Below are 19,719 nucleotides of genomic sequence, written 5' to 3' on the forward strand. Positions count from 1 at the left end.
ATCTCTCCCAAAGCCACGAAAAGCCAGTACAAGGGGTTTCAGCAAGGTGGGGCTGGGAATACTACAGACCCAGGGCAGGACAGTTTCTCTCTGGGCTGCAGCCTAGAGCCCTTGCTGCTGAAATTGGGTCCCTTTTCCCCACCTGAGGACTCAGGAGGGGGAGCGTGTCCCATGCAGGGAGAGGACGCCCTCCTTACCAGCTGCATTCAGATGTCTTTGGAGGTGCCTTGTATTTTGTCATTCACATGTGAATTTTAAAAATCTATTCCAGAGGGTCTTTGCATCGCTTTGGCAGAAAAATAACCTTCACAATTAATGGCCAGTGACATTACCTAACTCCCCCACCCCTAATGAGGGTGAGTGAGAGCCAAGCTGAAAACTGGGAAGGTGAGCCAGGTGTATCTAGAAGTTTCATACACATCCTCGTGAGGTTCTGGGGACTGCCAGGGACACAGAAGACAGTGTCAACAAAGTTCTGGAGGCCACCATTAAAATGCTGGCCTCAAGCCAAGCTGGGGTTGGCGGGAGGGTTATAGCAGCTTCCCACATGAACTCAGCCTGGAGGGCACTCCTCGGTCATGACCTGGGCATTAATTAAGCACCTACTGTGTGCCAGGCACGGTTCTGGGTGCTGGGAATATAGCAGTAAACTAGAAAGACAAGGTCCCTGCTCTCATGGGGCCGGCATTCTGATGGGGGCAGGAGGGACATGGGGACAGACAATAAAGAAATAACCTCACAACATGTAATATGTTAGGTGAGTTCTATGATGCTAAATGCTTCATAGCATGGAGGTTAGAGTAGAGTGGGGTTAGTTGCTATTTTAGCTCAAATAGATGGCTTAGGCAACATGTGAAGCCTGATCTGAAGAAAAGGAGGCTGGAAATATGCTGGAGAAAGAACATTTTGGGCAGAGGGCAGAGCAAGTGGTAAGTGCAAATGCCCTGAGGCAGTAATAGGTATGGTGTGTTGGAGGAGGAGCAAGAAGGCTAATATGGCTATAGCAGCTTGAGAATACAAAAGAAGTCAGAGGGATGATGGTGAGTCTGATTATAGGATCTTGAAGCCTAGGGTGAGAACACCTGTTGGCATAGCAGAGAAGCTGGCAGCACAAGCCAACATCAGACCAGAAACACCAAAGACACACTGTGTATTGCCAGACTGCTTTCTAGGCTGAAAAGTTTCCACTTCCACCAGTAGAAGGAAGAGTCTCCTCTCCTCCTCCTCTAGCATTTGGTATTACCTATTTTTCTTTCTTTCTTTTTTTTTAAGATTTCATTTATTTATTTGACAGAGAGAGACAGCTAGAGCTAGAACACAAACAGGGGGAGTGGGAGAGGGAGAAGCATGCTTCTCGCTGAGCAGGGAGCCCAATGCGGGATCCCAGAACCCTGGGATCATGACCTGAGCTGAAGATGCTTAATGACTGAGCCACCCAGGCGCCTATTATTCTTGTTTTTATTTGTGTCACTCTGTCTGAGCAACTTCAAGGTTCATGGGGATTTGATGCCGGCTTCTCCCAAGAGCATCTGTTTCACTCTGCCAGCCAGGAGGGGCAGGAATAAGCTTCTCAGGGCCTCCCAGGCCTCGTGTTCCTGGTCCCACCAAGGTCTTGAATGTCCCCAGCTCTGGTAGGCCCTGCCTCTCAAACACAGAAGGCTTGCTGCCAAGGCCAGCAGGTATAAAGACAGCAGCACACAAGCCTTTGACCCAAGAGCCCCGGAGAAATTCTTTCCAAAGTCCAAAAAAGGGACCCAGATAAGGATCTTCTGGGCAGTGTTATCTGTTGGGACAGGGAGGCAGGAAGAAATAAGTAGGAGATAAGATGCTCCTAAGAAATGCCCTGTCCCGGCAAAGGCTGGTTTGCAGACGGCCACAGAGAGGGAGCTCAGAAACACAGCAGTGAGCGAGACGAAGGAAGTGATAGAATGTGATTCAGCACACAGTGTGCTCTCTTCCATTGAAAACACACAACCTCGTGCCCCCCTCCCCCGCCCCAACCCTGGGACATCACCAGGAGACCTTTCTGTCAAGTATTAAGCAGACAGAGCAAAGAGCTTAGGGGGTGTGGCCCTGCAGGTGGGGGATGGATCAGGGTCCAAGACCGGGTGAGGATGACCCAGAAAGAGAGCCCAGAAACTTGAGGCTTCAGCCGGGGACGCTTCCCTGAGCTCTCATTCAAGGCGCCTCATTATCATCCCCATTTCATGGATGAGAAACTGAGGCTTGGAGAAGCAGCTCGTGCAGGCACTCCCAGCTCACAGAATAGGGCAGGGAGCCAAGAAGCAGGGTGATGTGGTGTTAACCTCTTCACCGTGTAGCCAGACTGACCAGCAAGAACGCACTCTCTGCCCAGTCCTACCTATAGGAACTTAGGCTAACCGCTGCACCTTGTGGAGCCTCTATTTTCCCATGTGGGAAATGGGGAGATGGGGACCCTGATCCCTCTTCTAGAAGCACTGGTGAGAACGATGTGCGCCGCTGCTGAGGGGCACCAGGCCTGGCATCTGGCTCACCACTGTAGGTAGCTGCGCCTATGTCTGAGTGCCCCCTCTCCCTAGAGGCAGGCCTTGAGGAGGAGGAGTAAGGGTGTAGGGTCGGGGGGAGCAGATCAGCCCCCTGGAGAGATAGGCTACGGGGGTATCAGGGCTGCTGGGGCTCACCATCTTCTTCTGTCTTTCCACTGGGCCCCTGCTGCCTCCTCTTCCTCTCTCCTCCCCTCTCCCAGGAAAGACAAGCATTGCTTTGGCACCCGTTCCCTGGACTCCTGGAGCAAACTGTGCCTGGCGACTCTCCTGGATACCGACGTGTCCAACCCCATGGAATATGAGTTCAACTTCCAGCTGGAGATCCGTGGGCCGTGCCTGCTCGCAGGTGAGACACAGCTGCCCAGACCTGGACTGGGACTGGAAAGGAGACCCAAGGCCCCAGAGTAGGGGGAGCTTCAGACCGAAACCTGCCAGGGATAGAGAGGAAGAGGAGGGCAGGGAAGCAGTCCTGTCCAGATGGAAGACATTCTGAAGCTCACGGAGCCTTACAGACCCCCCACTTCCTGCCTCCTGACATCTGGCCCTAAGATGAGCCCCGCCCCAGGCAGGTTTCAAGGCTGACCCCCATGCCCACTTCAGTGGCTCCCGTGAGCGATGTCCATGGGGGCATGGACATCCTTGGTCCTCCCCTAGAGGCCACAGCCCCCCAGTGCTCCCTGCTTTTTACCTTGCGTGGTCGAATCACCTGGGGAGCTTTCAAATCCTGCCGCCCAGACACCCCCATCACCACCACCACAGGGCTCCTGATGACAGTGGTCAGAGGTGTGTGCCAGACACTGGAATATTTCAGAGCTCCTGGGCGATTCTAACATGCAGCCAGAGTTGGGGACCATTGTTCTGATGGCTCCCCTCCCCAACCCACTCAAGGATTTAAAGGGATACAAGGACACAGTTTCTTGTCAATGAGGGCTCTCCCAGAGCAGCACGATGGTCCAAGACAAAAGGCATTTACAGGGTGCCCAGTGATCGACCGTTGAGCTTTTTCTTTATGTGCCCCAAGAGGAAGCAACACTTTGACCCCAGTGGGTCCTGAGGTTGGGGCAGGAAAGGCCATCGACACCATCCATCTAAGCCCCCGTTTTGCCAATGGGGGAATTGAGGAGGCCTGTCCGTGGTTACAGCAGGTCGGGGGTCCCTCATCTCTGACCTGGGTCTCCGTGTTCCCCCACGGAGCTCCTATTTCTCCCAAGACTGCTGAGCCTCTGCCACCTTTCTGTGCCACCCAGGGGTAGAGAGTCCCACCCACGAGATTCGAGCCGACGCCGCCCCGTCTGCACGATCGGCCAAGAGCATCATTATCACGTTGGCCAACAGGCACACCTTCGACCGGCCCGTGGAGATCCTCATCCATCCCAGCGGTAGGGGGCACCAGGCAGGCTCTGGGGTGGGGGTGGGGGTGGCCTATGGGAGGAAAGAGATGCTGAGCCTATGGGGAGCAGACACAGTGATGGCCCTTCGTCCGGTGGGCCAGACCAGGGAGAGCGCAGGAGCATATGGCAGAAAGAGAAGACCAATGAAGTGACTCCTGGAAAATGAGTCCAGCTGGCAGAACTGAGTGCCCAGATTCTAGCTCCAGAGGCCCCAAGGTCTCATTCACCTATTAGGGAACTTTGCCTCCAGGGTAGCTGAGCAGATGACCTTTGAAATCCTAAGCTCAAGGGGACCCTCCCAGCTCTGAACACTCAGGGAGGAACTGTTCTGTCTCTTTAAGGATTCCTAAGATGTCAGGATCTGAAAAGATCAGAGCCCGGTCTGTCTCCCATTTTACAGATGGGCCAACTGAGGCCCAGAGAGGGTCAGTGAGTTATCCGAGACCACTAGGCTCTCCTACCTGCCAGCTCAGTAGTCTTCCCATGGCCCCACACGGCTCCAGGCAGTCAGGAATTCTATTTCCCTCTTCCAATCGGGATTCCTCCCCAGATCCTGTTCTTAAACCAAGGTCCCTGGTATTGCCCTCGTATTCAGACAACCGCCAAGCGTTGATCTCATCTCTGCAGAGCCCCACATGCCACACGTCCTGATGGAGAAAGGGGACATGACCCTGGGAGAGTTTGAGCAGCACTTGAAAGGAAGAACGGAGTTCATTAAAGGAATGAAGAAGGACAGCAGGGCAGAGCGACAGGTGAGGGTGGCTGGGGCTGCGTCCGTGTGGCAAAAGTGGGGTGACACTGGGAACTGGGTCATCACTGCCCCAATGAGGATACTGAGCAGGGGAAGGGGGTGGCTTGCCTGGTCATTCTCACAGCGAGCTGGTGGCAGATCCTCGTCCATGCTTCCCTCCGTGGGCTGGGGCACCTCTAGGAAGGTGGACATCCAAATGCGGCGGCTACCCTGTTCTCCCGCTTCCTGCCAGGCCACTTGTTCCTGGTGCCACCAAGGGGCCTAAGCCCGGTGGCGTTTCTAGGCTGGTGGCAGAAACAACCTTGGTCTTCTCCAGGTTAATCCACCCCAAGTAGCTCCCAGGACCCTATAGGCAGGTGCCCTCCTAGCCCCATCTTTACCTCTGGTCTTCCCTTTCCCTTCCTGCTAAATGGGTCTCTTGCTCATCCTGTCTCTGAGATCCTTGCTACTATGACCTAAAGAATAAAGGCAGAGCGGAGAAAGCCTGATGAAGACCCTTTCTCGGCCCGCCCCCTCCAGCATGAAGTGCCAGTACAAGGAGGCTTCAGCAGAGCAGGACGGGGGTGGGGGCGTTGGGGAAGGCTGCGGAGGCCGGGACCCCGGCTGTAAGCTCTACCAGCAGTCTTCCCTGCTCATGGCCCATGGCCCTGCACCCCAAAATGGGCCCTGAAGACCAAGGCAGGTTTAAGAGCGATGTCATACTTCTTTCTCTGGTCTCCCCTTTTTAAATGAGAACATGAGGGTTAGCACCCGAAAAGAATGGGTAAGCTGGGAGGAGAGGGAAGACTATTCCCTCGGGAGGTGGCTTCGGTGACATGAGGCTAAGGACTTAGAGTCCATCTGGGGGGGTGCAGCTTTGCTGGATTTAAGAGCCCCTCCCTGAGTGGCAGAGGATCCTGGGGTTTGGGGGGAGGACGTATGGGAATGTGTAGATTGCTTCCTGCTCGTGTCTTCCCTCTTGTTAGATATCCCACCAGAGGGGCCTGGTGGGGCATAGGAGGGATGGCAGAGATAAAGGGTCAGTAGCTCATGTACTATATCATCCCATGTTTAGGGAAACACACCTGCCTTCGCAGAGGGACCCTCTCACCCAGATGAGTCAACTGGGGGAAGAGGCTGGGGCCAGAGCGGGGGTGTCCCTGGGCTTTGAGAACTATAGCATGTGAGCAGCGGGTGGGGTCATTGGGGATCTCGGGACTGGGGCTGGCTCCCCTACCTGCCAGCACTTCTCGGTTAGCTCTGAGACAGCTGAGGCAAATGAGAATTTGCCAGCTTGGGTTGGTTATGCAAATACCCTGTATTCCCATGAGCTCCAGGACTGATAGTGATCACTCAAAGCTACTAAGAAGTGATGAGTTTATTGTAATTGGATAAGGGCAGCTGGAGAAGACACTGGAGAATTCCAAGCCGGGCCCCCACGCCACTTCTCTGAGAGGCAAAAATCATGTTCCCAGAAGAGGCTTCTTGCACAGGCAGATGGGGCTGTTGCTGCCTTGGGCTCTGTCTTCCAGAAAGCCCAGCTGGGCAGTGGCCTTTGGCAAGAGAGCTCCACGTGGGAGGGAGAGCATAACCCCTCACCAAGGAAGGAGGCAGGCATCCAGAGCATGAGCAGCAATCAGGAAGAGGGGGCAAGTGACAAAGAGGAAGATACCATGTACAAGAGACAGAGATGCAGATAGAAGCAGAGACAGGTAGAGACAACAGAGAGACTAGGCGAGGGGGCGGGAACCCCAGAGATGCACACAGAGGTCAGTGGCAGATAAAAAGACCCATATAGATTCAGCCTCTCGTTTATTCATTCAACAAATACTAGGTCCCCCATAGATGTCAGTCTCTGTTCTAGGCACCGGGGAGACAACACTAAAAATGACAGGTCCTTTTTCTCATGAAGCTTGCATTCTAGCACAGACAAGAAGTAAATGAATGAGCAAGATGAGTGTGCAGAGGACTGGGGTCCATGAAGGAAACAAAGCAGGATGATACACTAACGAGTGATAAGTGTGGGTGCTCTAAGCCCGGGGTTTAGAGAAAGTCTGTCTGAGAATGAGACCTGGTGAGTGGTGAGGAACGGGAAGCCATGCACAGATCCGGAAGCAGGACAATGGTGACATGTTTGGGAAAACAGGTGGTCGGAGTTGTTGAAATGTCGCGAGCAGAGTGGGCAAAGATGGGGAGGACAGGTAGCCAGGGGTCAGGCATTAGGGGGCCTCATACCCATGATCCAAAGTATGAGGGGAAGCTATTGTTTAAACAATGGGATGACAAGGATGATCACGCTCCCTGCTCTATGTGGAAGGGACCCCAGGAAAGGACATCTGGGGGGCTCAGTCAGTTAAGCATCTGACTTCAGCTCAAGTCATGATCTTGTGTCCTGGGATCCATCTCTACCTCTGGCTGCCTGCTCAGCAGAGAACCTGCTTGTCCCTCTGCCTCTGCCCCTCTTCCTGCTCATGCTCTCCCTTTCTCTCCCCCTCCTCTCTCTTAAATAAATGAAATTAAAAAAAAAAAAAAAAAAAGATGGACCGTAGGGAGATAAAAGTGGCAGAAAGAGGACACTCAGGCCCCAGACAAGAGATTGTACTGTCCCGCACTGGGGTGGTGGCAGTGGAGACAGAGCAGAAGACACGTTCAGAATGCATCTTAGCTGCAGAACTAACAGTCCTTTGCTGAACGGTGGATGTATGGGGTGGGGACAGCCCCTAGGTCTTGGGTTTGAACCCCTACATGTGTGATGATGTCATCGATTGAGTTGAGGAAGGGACTCCCATAAAAAGAGAAAAACAGACCCAGAGAAGCTGGTACCCAGGCACAGTCAGAGACAGAGAGAGGAAATCGGGGTGGAGAGGGAAAGAGTGGGGCAGCGTGAGGAAATGAGCATGGGTGCGTCTGGAAGCAGCATTCAGCCCCAGCAGGCCAGCGGCTTAGACACTGAGAGCAAAAGACAGAAAGATGCTTTCCAGCCTGCACCTGTGCAGGGACTTCCTGCTCAGGGTCATCTTCTAACCTCCCTGAGAAGGAGATGTCATTTGCCCCATTTTATAAACGAAGAAACAGACCCAGAGGAGGGACTTGCCCAAGATCACACAGCTGGATGGTGAGAGCTGGGATTTAAACCCTGGTCTTTCCGCCTCCAAAGTCCACACAACTGGGAAAGTCTAGCACACAGAAGAGCCAGGTGCAGTCGACCTGAGGCTCTCTCTACAGAGCATGATTGGGGTCTTGACAAAGCTTGGTGAGTAGTGGGGGGACCCCCAAGAGCGGGCCCCCAAGAGTGGCTCTGGACCCCTGAGATGTCCAAGTGAGAGAGCTTTCCTTTCTCCTCCAGACAGAAATCATCCGGAAACGCCTCCACAAGGACATTCCCCACCACTCCGTCATCATGCTCAACTTCTGCCCTGACCTTCAGTCAGTCCAGCCGAACCTGAGAAAGACCCATGGGGAGTTTATCTTCCTCATTGACAGGAGCGGCAGCATGAGTGGAACCAACATCCACCGTGTCAAGGTACTATAAGAGAACCCTTACCCACGGGGACTTAGGGTTCCAGACTAAATCAGCTGTGCTCCCCCAAACCAGCTTCCTCAGTGCTCTTGTGCTCCAAGCAGCCCTCCTTCCACACCTGAACTACTTTTTCTCAATGACTACATGGAACAACTTAACCAGAGACACCCAAACTCAACTGTTCCCAAAATAAAACTTTGAAGTGTATGAACGGAAGTAGAACTATTGTCCAAGAGAGAAAGTCATCTAGACCTCTCCTTGGCACCCCCCAAACCTCTGTTGAGTGCATGCTTTGACTGAAACACCTCAGCAGGTCCTGGGAAGAGAGGGGCCCAGAAAAGAGGGGAAGGAACCAACATTTGCTGAAGCTTACTATGTATCAGATACGACCCTAGGTATTTATTGCACAGCTTGATGTTTAATCTGGACAGTAATCCTTCGAGGTTGGCCCTATTGTCACCATTTTCCACATGAGAAAGCCAATCCTGAAAGTTTCAGTAACCTCCCCAAGGTCACACAGCTGGTGTGGTCTAAGATCAAACTCTTGTCTGTCGAATTCCTGCCACTTGACATCAGAGATCCATTGCACATGGCCTTGAGGAGTGTGTATAATCCAGTAGAAAATATTTGGTTCAGTTTTTTTTTTTCCTCAAGCACTGTGGTTGGCCAACTGGAAAGACAGCAGGTTGTAAACATAGTTCCTGCCCTCCAGGAGTTCACAGTCGAGTGTAAGGGCAGCCCTGCTAACCAGCCATAGCTGGGACCATGGCCTCATTGCACTGAAGTTCAGAAGAGGAATAAACCTTCCTCTCCGTGTACCCCCAAGTGTTTCATCTCCCTCAGGAGATTATTTGCCTCGATTATGGCATTATCTAGCTCTTCTTTGCGTGTTTGGTTGTGTAGATGTGTGTCTCCTCCTCTGGAGTTATGAACTCATTAAGGGAAAGGGCCAGATCTTTTTCATCTCTCTCTCCCTATGGAGTCTGGCTCTGTTCTTATGCATAAAAAGCCCCCAGTCGCTGTTTATTAAACTGGGTAAAGGCGCATCGTTCAAGGAAATGAAGGATGCGGGAACAAGAGAAGGGTCTGCCATCACCTGAAATTTCATCCCTTTACTTTGTCCCTGGAGCAAACTCTTGTTTCCAGGGCAACAGGACTGACAAGGAAGGAAGGGGATGTGTGGGATCTGTGATATCCGCCATCTCCTCGGGCTTGCTATGACTGGGTTTAGTCTTGAAGTACGACTGAGCAACCATGTATGAGACCAAAGTTCCCCGTTTGAAGCCTCCTGACACTGAGGTGCTAGACTGGCCCTCTGTCGTCCTTCAAAGACAAGAATGAGACTGGGGAGCTGTCCATAGTCCTGCTGAGACACACTCCAGGTCCCCAAGAGCCTGTTTTCCCCAGCATCATAGGGCTAATGAGGAAATCAAAGTTTGCCCTATCTTGGATCAGTGCTCATTTTCCTTACCCTGCTGATGGGGAATGACAATACTTCTCTACGGAGAAAACCTCTCTTCTCTGATTATGTCATCTACCACATGGCTTACTAGAAAGAGCAATGTCTGGGTTTAGGAGCCATTCTGCCACTGATTTGCTATGTGGCTTTGGACAAGTTGATTCTCAACTCTGGGGTTCAGTGATCCTTTCTGTAGAATGAGAAGGAGGGATTAATTCAGGGAGTGCAAACATATGTCACATGTCCTTTTGTTCTCCTCTCCCAAGGCCAGACAGACATCAATAATTGACCCATGGCATTTTTTTCTCATGCTGAGCCTGGACTCATTCTCTTTATCCTTGTCATCTCTGGGTTCCAGGCTGTTACTGCCAGTTAAATGGAGTTAGTTTATGAATGGAAATCCATTTCCTAAACTAAAGACCTTTCCAACTTTACCTCCCAGAATTTTCAGACAATAACTTCCTCTGACTCTCCTCTCTGTCCCTTTCCCTTTTGGAGTCTCCCCTGCTCTCTTGTCCAGTTCAGCTCACTGAGCTCAAGGTCATCCCTTCATGAATGGCTTTGCTCTGGCACAACGCATTCTGCTACACATGCCCCCTTTTAAAGAAAGGTGCAGAAATTACCTAGGACACACATTCCTTTCCCCACTGGCAATGAGGCCATAGATGTGTTGCTTGGGTCATTAATTGTGGCCATCAGGTAGACTAAGGAAAAACTAGTCTTAGGGTTGCCTGGGTGGCTCAGTGGGTTAAAGCCTCTGCCTTTGGCTCAGGTCATGATCCCAGGGTCCTGGGATAGGGCTCTCGGCTCAGCGGGGAGCCTGCTTCCTCCTCCTCTCTCTCTGCCTGCCTGCCTCTCTGCCTACTTGTGATCTCTGTCTGTCAAGTAAATAAATAAAATCTTTTTTAAAAAGGGGGGTGCTGGGGAAACTAGGCTTAGGGAAATAGGAGAGAACAGAAATCTGAACAGCCACATCAAGGGGGAAAGTTCAGCCAATTTAATCTCCTGCAGCTGGTCTCATTCTCCTGCTGCCACTGGCTGCCAAAAACATGGCTTTCAAAATTCTAATAGGTGTGAGCGGAGACAATCTGTATGTATCAGCAGTCTCTCGCTAGCAGGAATATACATTAGTGGCTAATGAAAAAATAAGCAGATATTGACCTCTTTTGTAGAGAAACAAAATGTATTGACACGGGCAAAAAAAAGAGATGAGGAAACATGGATGTTAATGTTTGATGTTTACAGAGGGGGATGGGAGAGGGGCTGCAGGTCTATGCAGCCTGCAAGGCTATATGCTATGGAAGTGGCCAAGATCCAGTTGTCGCTGCTTCCTTCTAGATTCTGGAACACAAACAGAAGCCATGTTCTCAGAAGCCATGCTGAGGTCCCTGGGGTACCATCAATAAACTATTTGGGATGAGGGAGAGTCCCCACCACCCTTCCCGAGCTCTGTGTCATGGCAGAGAGCCAACGTGAATGATGATTTCGGAGCTGTTTTCTGTTTGCCTGTTTGTTTTTTTAAAGTTTTTTTTCTTTAATTTAATGAGAGAGAGAGAGAGAGATTACAAGTAGGCAGAGAGGCAGGCAGAGAGGGGAGGAAGCAGACTCCCTGCTGAGCAGAAAGCCCAATGCGGGGCTTGATCCCAGGACCCTGAGATCATGACCTGAGCCAAAGGCAGAGGCTTAACCCACTGAGTCACCCAGGTGCCCGCCTGGAGCTATGTTTTAAAAGCTGTTCTGTTCTTCGGTTTTGTGATCCAGTGCAACTTCTTAACTCTCTGAGATTCAGTTTCCTTTTCTGTAGAACAAAGGTGTTGCTATTAATGTTTCTCATGGGGTTGGTGACCGTAACCATTTACTGAAGGTTTACTAGGTGCCAAGCTGAGGCTCCAAGGAGTGACCTAACAAGTCCAAGGTCAAGTTAGTAATGGTATAAGTGAGATTTAAAACCACGGATGTCTAACTTCAAAATGTATCTTCTTCTTCACTGTGCTGTAATACATGTTACAGAGGTGAAAGGAGATAATTAATGGAAAGTGCTTAACACGGGGCTTGGCACAGAGTAACAGCTTGATATTTATTGTTGCGCTCTGCGGCTGTCATCGTCACCACCACCACCACCATCATCTTCATCCCTCCTGCCATCTCCCCCACCTTTCCTCTTTGTGATTATTTATTTCGACAGACTCTGTCGGGCTCTTAGTGGTGCAGAGTTAAGCCGGTTAGCACCCTGTAATGTTCCCAGACTCTGGAGGCACAGCGACCCGCGTTAGAGCGCTGGCTCTGCTACTCTCAAAATGTGCACGAATGAGTCATCCCACCTCTCTGTGGCTCAGTTTCCTCTTGTATAAAATGGGGATGACATTGTGCCTTCCTCAAGGCTCACAGTGAGGATGACATGAAGTAAAGCATGTAAACGGTCTCCCAGGTGTTTAACAAATACGAGCTGGAGCGACTGCCCCTGAGAGACTTGTTGACTGGAGCGTTAGCCATAGGTAGGGCACGTCGGATGCAGAAGGGCCTGGACGAAAGCCTGTTCCATCCACGGTGTGCCCCGGACCCAGCCACGTGCCCCCCTTGGATGTCGATTTCGTTTTTGCAGAAGGAAGCAGGTGCTCCCTGCTCTCCCTACCTCTCAGGGTCCGCAGGAGGTGAAATGGAACTGGCAAGCATCATAGAAGGGCTTTGAGAAGTCAGACTTGCCACACGGATGAGAAGTTTTATGATGATGGCTTTGGTCCAGCCTCGGGTTGCTGTCAGCAAATTTCTTGATCTGAGGGCAAAGGCACTGTTGGGTGTGGGCAGAGGGGGGAAAGCCCACGCGGAGGCTGCTTCTAGCTGCTGGGTGGTGGCAATACCAGTAGCTCCTTCCCAAACTCTGAAAATCCCTTTCTTGTCTGCCAGGATGCCATGCTGGTAGCTCTTAAGAGCCTCATGCCAGCCTGTCTCTTCAATGTCATTGGGTTTGGATCCACATTTAAGACTCTCTTCCCTTCCAGTCAGACCTACAGTGAGGTAAGGCAAGGGCAGGGCTGGGTCCAGAATGGGTGGGTGGTGAGGAGCAGAGGGAAAGAAGAAAAAGAAAGTGTGGGTAACACTGAGGACTGCCTCAGCTGTCGCCCCACCCCTTGCTTTATAGAAACTCAGTGATGCCCACGGCAGAGAACTCAAGAGGTTCTCTCTGGGTAGGCCATTAGCTGACATCTCATCTTCTGACATCCCTCCTCTTTATAATAAGGACCATTGGGGGGGAAATTATGGGTGTGCTCGGAGAGAGGGCAGAGGGAAGGGGTATGGAGGGGATATATCCTGCTTCTGTTTCAAGAGAACGAGACACTCACGCAAGTTTGAGCTAAAGGAGTGAATGGTAAGGGGTTACGGAGTGAGTAGGTGGGGAGGGGGGCTAAGAATAGAACTCACAAGGCTCCAATGACAATTTAGAACAAGAGGATGGAGGCCCTAGCAGCACATTCAAAACTGGAGCCTATCCTGTCCAGGTCTAGGAACAGGAAGAAAGAATGTAAGGGAAGGGAGGGAGAAAGGAAGAACATGTTTCCATGAAAAATAACTTCAGAGGTTTTTAAAATACAAGAATAATATATATTGATTATCCCCCAATTTTTAAAACCAGATAATCAAAAAGAAAAATTAAAAGGTCTCCCATGATCACATCAGGAAAAAAAAGGAAAGACCACCATTAAGAGCTCCGTATAAATCCTTCCAGACTTTGTTCTGTGTGTTTACATGCATTTTTAATAAAGACAGTATTCGATCTGCCATACCATTCTGTAACCTTCCAACACAACAGTCTATCATAAGCATATTTCTATCTAAGTAATATTAATCTACACAATAACTTCAATGGCTGCCTAGTATTTCACTACACAGATAAATTGAGATGTATTGAAATAAATCCCTACTTGAGCTCGCTAGTTGTTTCCATATTTTTCTCTTCAGTCATCTTTGTAGCGAAGACTCCACACCCATCCTTAATGATTCCCTTGGGATAACTCCTTGGTCTTATTGTCTCGGAAGGTAAATATCCATTTCAAGACTTTTGATACATGCCATTAACCCAAGCATAGATGTTGGAAGAGCATCTTCATGACTCAGGAGCAGAACATCTGATATCCGTCTAGTGCCAGGAGTCCTTGGGCAGTCGGGTTCTGCAATGCTGATCCAGGAGGAAGGGAATCTGAAGCCCACATTGGGCGCTAAATCTAGGGATTTAGCACCACAGGCAGGGCTAGAATTTGAGTCTTAAGATTTCTAGTGTAATGGTCTTACCATTACAGACCACCTGCCTCGCTCATCAGAAAAGGACACCTCATTTGTGCTAAGCAGTCAGGGCTTGTCATTCTACCTTTTCCACGGGTGTTTATATTTTTAATGAGGAACAAAGAAAGGACAGTAGTAAGTTAACAAACCATGGACAACAGCACTTAGGGCATTCGTAGGGGTTGCTATTGGGCAGAATCACACCTAATGAGTGGCTATCCTTCTTCCTGTGCATGGGAAGAGATGAAATCGGGAACATGAGTCAATTCAATGAGACTCGGCTAAGATCTAGGGAAACAAAGTACTCATCCTCCAAGGACTTACAGTTTCGGTGTCATACGGTGATCCTGAGGACTATCTTCCCTCTCCATGGCCCTTCCCTGCAGGAGAGCGTGGCCATGGCCTGTGATAACATCCAGAGAATGCGTGCTGACATGGGGGGCACCAACATTCTTTCCCCGCTCAAGTGGATCATCCGTCAGCCAGTGCGCCGAGGCCACCCACGGCTTCTCTTCCTGATCACCGATGGTGCTGTCAACAACACCGGCAAGGTGCTAGAACTGCTGCGAAACCATGCCTTCTCCACCAGGTGGGCACAGCCTGAAGGTCTAGGCCTTGGTTATCCTGGGCTGTCCTGGGCTGGGGGGTGCCAGAACTGGGGCATTATGGAGGATGCCAGAAGGAAAGGAGAGAATTCCAGTTCCTACGGTGCTTTGTTTCCAGGGTGGCTGGTGTAACTGACTTCAAAGTTTGCCTCTTTCCCTCAAGAGTTCAGATGGGATGCGATAGCACCTCACCTCTGCGTATAGCTCCCAAAGGGCAGCCTAGGGGGGACGATGTCCTTCCTGCTCCTTTGACTGTGTCCTGGGGTGAGATTTAATGGGCTATTGTGAATGTTGGTGCCTACTGATGGCTCTCTGCCTTATTCTTCACCCTCTGCCTGATGCTAGGATCAGCTCTGAGATTGCTCTCCTCACTCATGCTTGGTCCCTTTCCCCACAAAAGGGACAAAGAGGACACAGAGGATGGGAAGTAGCCTCCTCTTTCTTTCCCTTCTCCCAGGTGCTATAGCTTTGGAATTGGACCCAACGTCTGCCACAGACTGGTGAGAGGGCTGGCAACTGTATCCAAGGGCAGTGCTGAGTTTCTGGTGGAGGGGGAACGGCTCCAACCCAAGGTAGGCAAAAGGAGCTCACTGTGTTCTGGTGCCAGTACCTCAGAAGCCCAGACTGGCCATACAACAACTCATTGGTTGGGATTTCATTTCACCCAAGTCTGAGCTCCCCACTAGGCCATTATACACCCCAGTGACAATCAGAGAGGTAGAGGCCACAGAGTAGATAGTCCCCAGGATCACCGTACTGGAGTCAGTAGAGGACACTATGCCCACAGGTCTCCAGCCACTGGATCACATGCTCCAGCCACCGGATGGGCAGGACTGGGGCTTCCGAGTCACTGCGTCTGTGGTTATGGAGTTGTGTTTGGGGTCATTTCTGGCCACATTCCTGATGATGACAAATGGTGGCTCAGAAGCATTTAAAGGACCCAGAAATCAAGGAAATTATAGTCATGTCTCCATTTTCTGCACAGTTGGCACAAATAACCCAACTCTTTGAAAATCCTTGGGTCAGTCCAGATCCTCCAGGAACCAGAGAACCACAGACAGAGCAGGATTTAAGAAGTTCATAACTACAAGAAGTTCACTGGGGGATAATATCTGTGAAAGAAAAAAGAGGAAGAAGCAGGAAGGAGAATTCTTCAGCCTGTAATACCCATGCATACCTGTGAAAGGAAAGGAGGGAAGCAGGACTGAGCAGGGAGAGCTTCACACTGCAAGTCTGGCAAGGTCTCAGCCAACCCAACAGGGACCTTGGGAGCAAAGATTACCCTTTAGGCAGTCAAATCAGGCTGAAATGCCTGCACCAATACCTGGGCAGCTCAGTCATTGTGGAAGGGTTTCCACAGGGAGGTGTGGTCTTGGCTTGAATGCTGGGGCATTGCATCTGGAGACTATCACCTAACTGCATTCCTTGCAGCAAAAGACCATAGTCTTCCTCAAGGAAATGTGGGAGTGCACCCTTACGGCTCTCACAATTCCCAAATCATTTTCCCCCAACTTTGCAGTATATCTGAAGAAATCAGCCTAGGTGATGCTTAACCACAGCTGTCATTTATTGAACACCTATCATGAGGTAGCGACTTCAAATCCAGTATCTCAGCTAATTCTCCCAACTACACTGAGAATTGAAAATTACTCACTTTACCAGACAAGGAAACAGAGGCCCAGCAAGGCAAATTAATTTGCTCAAGATCACTCTCCAGTCCCATGCTTTGACACAAATTTTCTGTGGGTCCCACGCTAGTCACAACCTTTCTTTAGGTCTTAGATCTCCTCCTTATAAAATGCTAAGCTTAGAGAAACAAGATCTGCTCCAACTCTGACATTCTAGTAGTCTAAAAAGCTAGAGGCATATTCACTGCTGGACAAGACCTAGTGTGTCTTCTTCTCTGCTCACACCCCTTCATGCTCATATCCCTATGGTCTTTGTACTCTTCCTCTGTGCACGTCCTTGCTCAACAACCTGTGTTCTGACCCTGCCCAACAGATGATCAAATCTCTGAAGAAGGCCATGGCCCCAGTCCTGAGTGATGTAACTGTGGAGTGGGTCTTCCCTGAGACCACCGAGGTCCTGATCTCACCTGTGAGCACCAGCTCCCTCTTCCCCGGAGAGCGGCTGGTGGGATATGGCATTGTGTGTGATGCCTCCTTATACATCTCCCATCCCAGATCTGTAAGTATCTTAGACATTCCGTAACAGTGGGGCTCCGGAACCATGCCCACAAAGCCACCCTTAGCTGGAAAGGCTATTGGTAGCCTCTAGAAAGTAATTGGGTCTAGGCTTACAGTTGTGGGGTTTGGTTGCCTGACTGTAGGCACGCAGTCAGGATGACACTGCTTGGGTCAATGTTATCCTCACAACACGTGGTTCTTAAGATCCCCTGTAGCAGAAAAATTGGGAGAACATGTCTAAAATGCAGAGCCCAAGGGGTGCCTGGCTGGCTCTGTTGGGTAAGTGGCCACCTCCTGATTTTAGCTCAGTTTTTAATCTCAGTGTCCAGAGACTGAATCCCACAAGGCGCTCTATGATAAGCAGGAAGTCTGCCTCAGGATTCTCTCTTCCCTTCCTATCCCACCCCCAGCTCGCTCTCTCACTCTCTCTCTCTCTCAAATAAATACATAAATTTTTTTAAAAGATAAAGTAAAATGCAGGGTTTCTGAACTCTGCCTCTGAAACTAATGCTATATGTTAATTGAATTTAAATACATTTTAATTTCATTTAAAAAATACTTACCAAAAAAAAAAAAAAAAAAAGATGCGGAACCCAAGCTCCAACCCAGGTCTACTGAATAAAAAAGTCTTTGAGCATAAGGCCCAGGTCCCCACATTTGACATAATCTCCCCAAATTGATTTTTGACAAACAACTCCGTTCAGAACAACCGCACTTAGGTTTCTTTCCCTAAAAGCTCTATTCAGGTCACGTCTCCTCAGATGAGTTTGTGTTTTACTCACACGAATCATTCTCTTGTATGTGGTGACAGAAGTGAGATAAAAGTGAGGAACTTCTCAAAGGAAGGTGGAATTCATGCTAAAATGTGGGGGATTGCCTGAAGTTCCCCCATCCCTCCTCTTTAGCGAGTCTCTCCACTTCTGCTTGAAGGATTTGTCATCTTGCCTCATTTTCAAGCAGGAGTCACCAACTCATTGCCTAAAGGGACTGGCAGGTATAAAATGAATAAAATGAACTTCTAAAAATAAAAGTAGAAAACACCATGAAGGATAGCCGTTATGACGGAGTCCATAGAGAGGCAAGAGGGGTAATGAGGAATATGGCGAACGGGATGGCACACGGCCATCTCAACTGGACACCCCCTTCCCAGGGTGGGCTCTGTATTAAAGGTGTTTTCAATCTTGCAAGAGAAGTGAGAATGGGTGTGTGATATTTCCAGCTTTTAGAATGTTATACACTCTCCTAAGAATCACGGTCGGGGTAATGGTTAATGTGTTATGGAGAGCGGGGAGTTCAAAAGCAGGGAGAAGATGCTAAAGAGAATGTTGGTCAGTCTTTGAACAATCTAGACCCTTCTTGGAGGTCTGGGAGGCATCCGATCATCAACAGACTCTACCACTGGAAGGAACCATCAAATAAAAGCCTTCTCCTTTCCTTACCCATAAAACTGGCCAAGTTTTCTCCTGATACCACACAGCTCTTGGGGAAGGGTATCCTTGCCTATTGTGGTTTAAGTATGACTTTCCCTCCTTTGGAAAGCAATCTAGAAATAACTAATGAAATTAGAAATACATAACTTTTCAGCCCAGAAATCCATCCTAAGAAACTAACACCTAGAAATAAACGTGATGCAATGGATTTATGTCAAAGGATTCACTGTAGCAATTTTTTATGGTGCAAAAACAATGGATCACAAAGCAAAGGTTTAAAAATAAGGAGTGATTGAATATTGTACAGTCAAAGGTTTAAAAGAATGGCTGATATACAGGACTTCCAAAATGTTTTAAGTGCAAAATCCAAGATACTGATAAATGCAGGCAATATAGTCCACTTCTTGTAAAATAAAAATTACCCCCAAAGCCCTTATGTTATATATATATGTGTGTTTATATCATGGAGAATGGAAGAGAAGGAACAGATGGTTCATTTTGTTAATTTTGGTTACCTACTTGGAGACAGCAGTGGCATTTAGAATACACTAAAAATTCTTTTAAATAAAGAAGATAATTAAAAATATAAACAATATAAATGTTATGAAGAGTCAGTTCCATTCACCATCTCTTAAATGGAAGTCTGCCCAAATGACTCAAGCAAGAAAAAACTTTCCTGTTATTCCAGATCCTCAAAGACAGAATGTCTCCCACCTCCTGTCCTACCCCTGCCTCCCCTACAAATGCTCTTTCTGACATCTACTCCCAGCCCTCTTTTCTCTGCCTCCTTCCAGGACAAGAGGAGACGATACAGCATGCTTCACTCCCAGGGGTCCAGTAGCTCTGTCTTCTACCAATCCCAGGATGAGGGGCCCAGCCCAGACGCCAGAAACTCTGCCAAGAGCATGGGGTCACACTTCAACCTCAGACAACCCAAAGATGCCCAGCCAACCACTGGAGATGCCACCACTAATCCTGGTTAGTCTGCTGCTCCTTGTCTTCACTCCTTTTCCCAGGGAGGCCATGATTGCTACATTTTACTGAGCACTTACTCTGTGCTGAGCACTTTATAGAACCCATCTCACTGAATAGTTAGCACCTGTGAAGATGGGTCCTAGTTCACCAATTTTACAGATGATGAAACTGAGTCTTGGGCGTGTTAAGCAACTTGGCTAAGCTCATGAAACCCAGCAAGAAGGAAGGTACAGACAGGTCTAGAGCTGTTTGCACTCTTTATGGTGTTAATTTCCATTCATAGGGCATTTGTTGATCACCTACTAAGGCTAAGTACCAAACACAGCATGGGAAACAAAGATGATGCAAACATGAATTCTTGTCTTTCAGAAGTTCTCTGCCTAGGGGAAGAGATACAATTGGCTCTAATATTGATAGAAGCAGAGTGACAGGGACCAGAGTGAAGTTTAATAAGCTGTGGGAGGTCCCAAGAAAAGACACATTGTTAGACGATATCAACAGAGACATAATGAGGGCACTGCTTCTTAGACGTGGGAAGGGAGAGGAGATTCCAGGCCGCAGAAACTGGCTGAGCAAAGATGTAGAAATGTGACACCTAGAAAACATATCGCAATTGA

The 19,719-nt window shown here is 49.4% G+C and overlaps 1 protein-coding gene across 2 annotated transcripts in view; it reads left to right on the forward strand.

Moving 5' to 3' along the window:
• The window catches only part of VWA5B1 (von Willebrand factor A domain containing 5B1), a 59,230-nt gene that overhangs the window by 21,166 nt on the left and 18,345 nt on the right, over window positions 1-19,719 (forward strand). For both annotated transcript variants that reach the window (XM_059136655.1, XM_059136656.1), the window contains exons 5-13: window positions 2,729-2,874; window positions 3,776-3,907; window positions 4,547-4,671; window positions 7,996-8,172; window positions 12,533-12,643; window positions 14,293-14,495; window positions 14,969-15,083; window positions 16,513-16,698; window positions 18,922-19,105. In XM_059136655.1, the coding sequence (XP_058992638.1) occupies window positions 2,729-2,874; window positions 3,776-3,907; window positions 4,547-4,671; window positions 7,996-8,172; window positions 12,533-12,643; window positions 14,293-14,495; window positions 14,969-15,083; window positions 16,513-16,698; window positions 18,922-19,105 (1,379 nt within the window). The remainder of the gene's footprint in view (window positions 1-2,728; window positions 2,875-3,775; window positions 3,908-4,546; window positions 4,672-7,995; window positions 8,173-12,532; window positions 12,644-14,292; window positions 14,496-14,968; window positions 15,084-16,512; window positions 16,699-18,921; window positions 19,106-19,719) is intronic.

The sequence above is a fragment of the Mustela lutreola genome, chromosome 10 (genome assembly GCF_030435805.1).
Source record: "Mustela lutreola isolate mMusLut2 chromosome 10, mMusLut2.pri, whole genome shotgun sequence".
NCBI lineage: Eukaryota > Metazoa > Chordata > Mammalia > Carnivora > Mustelidae > Mustela > Mustela lutreola.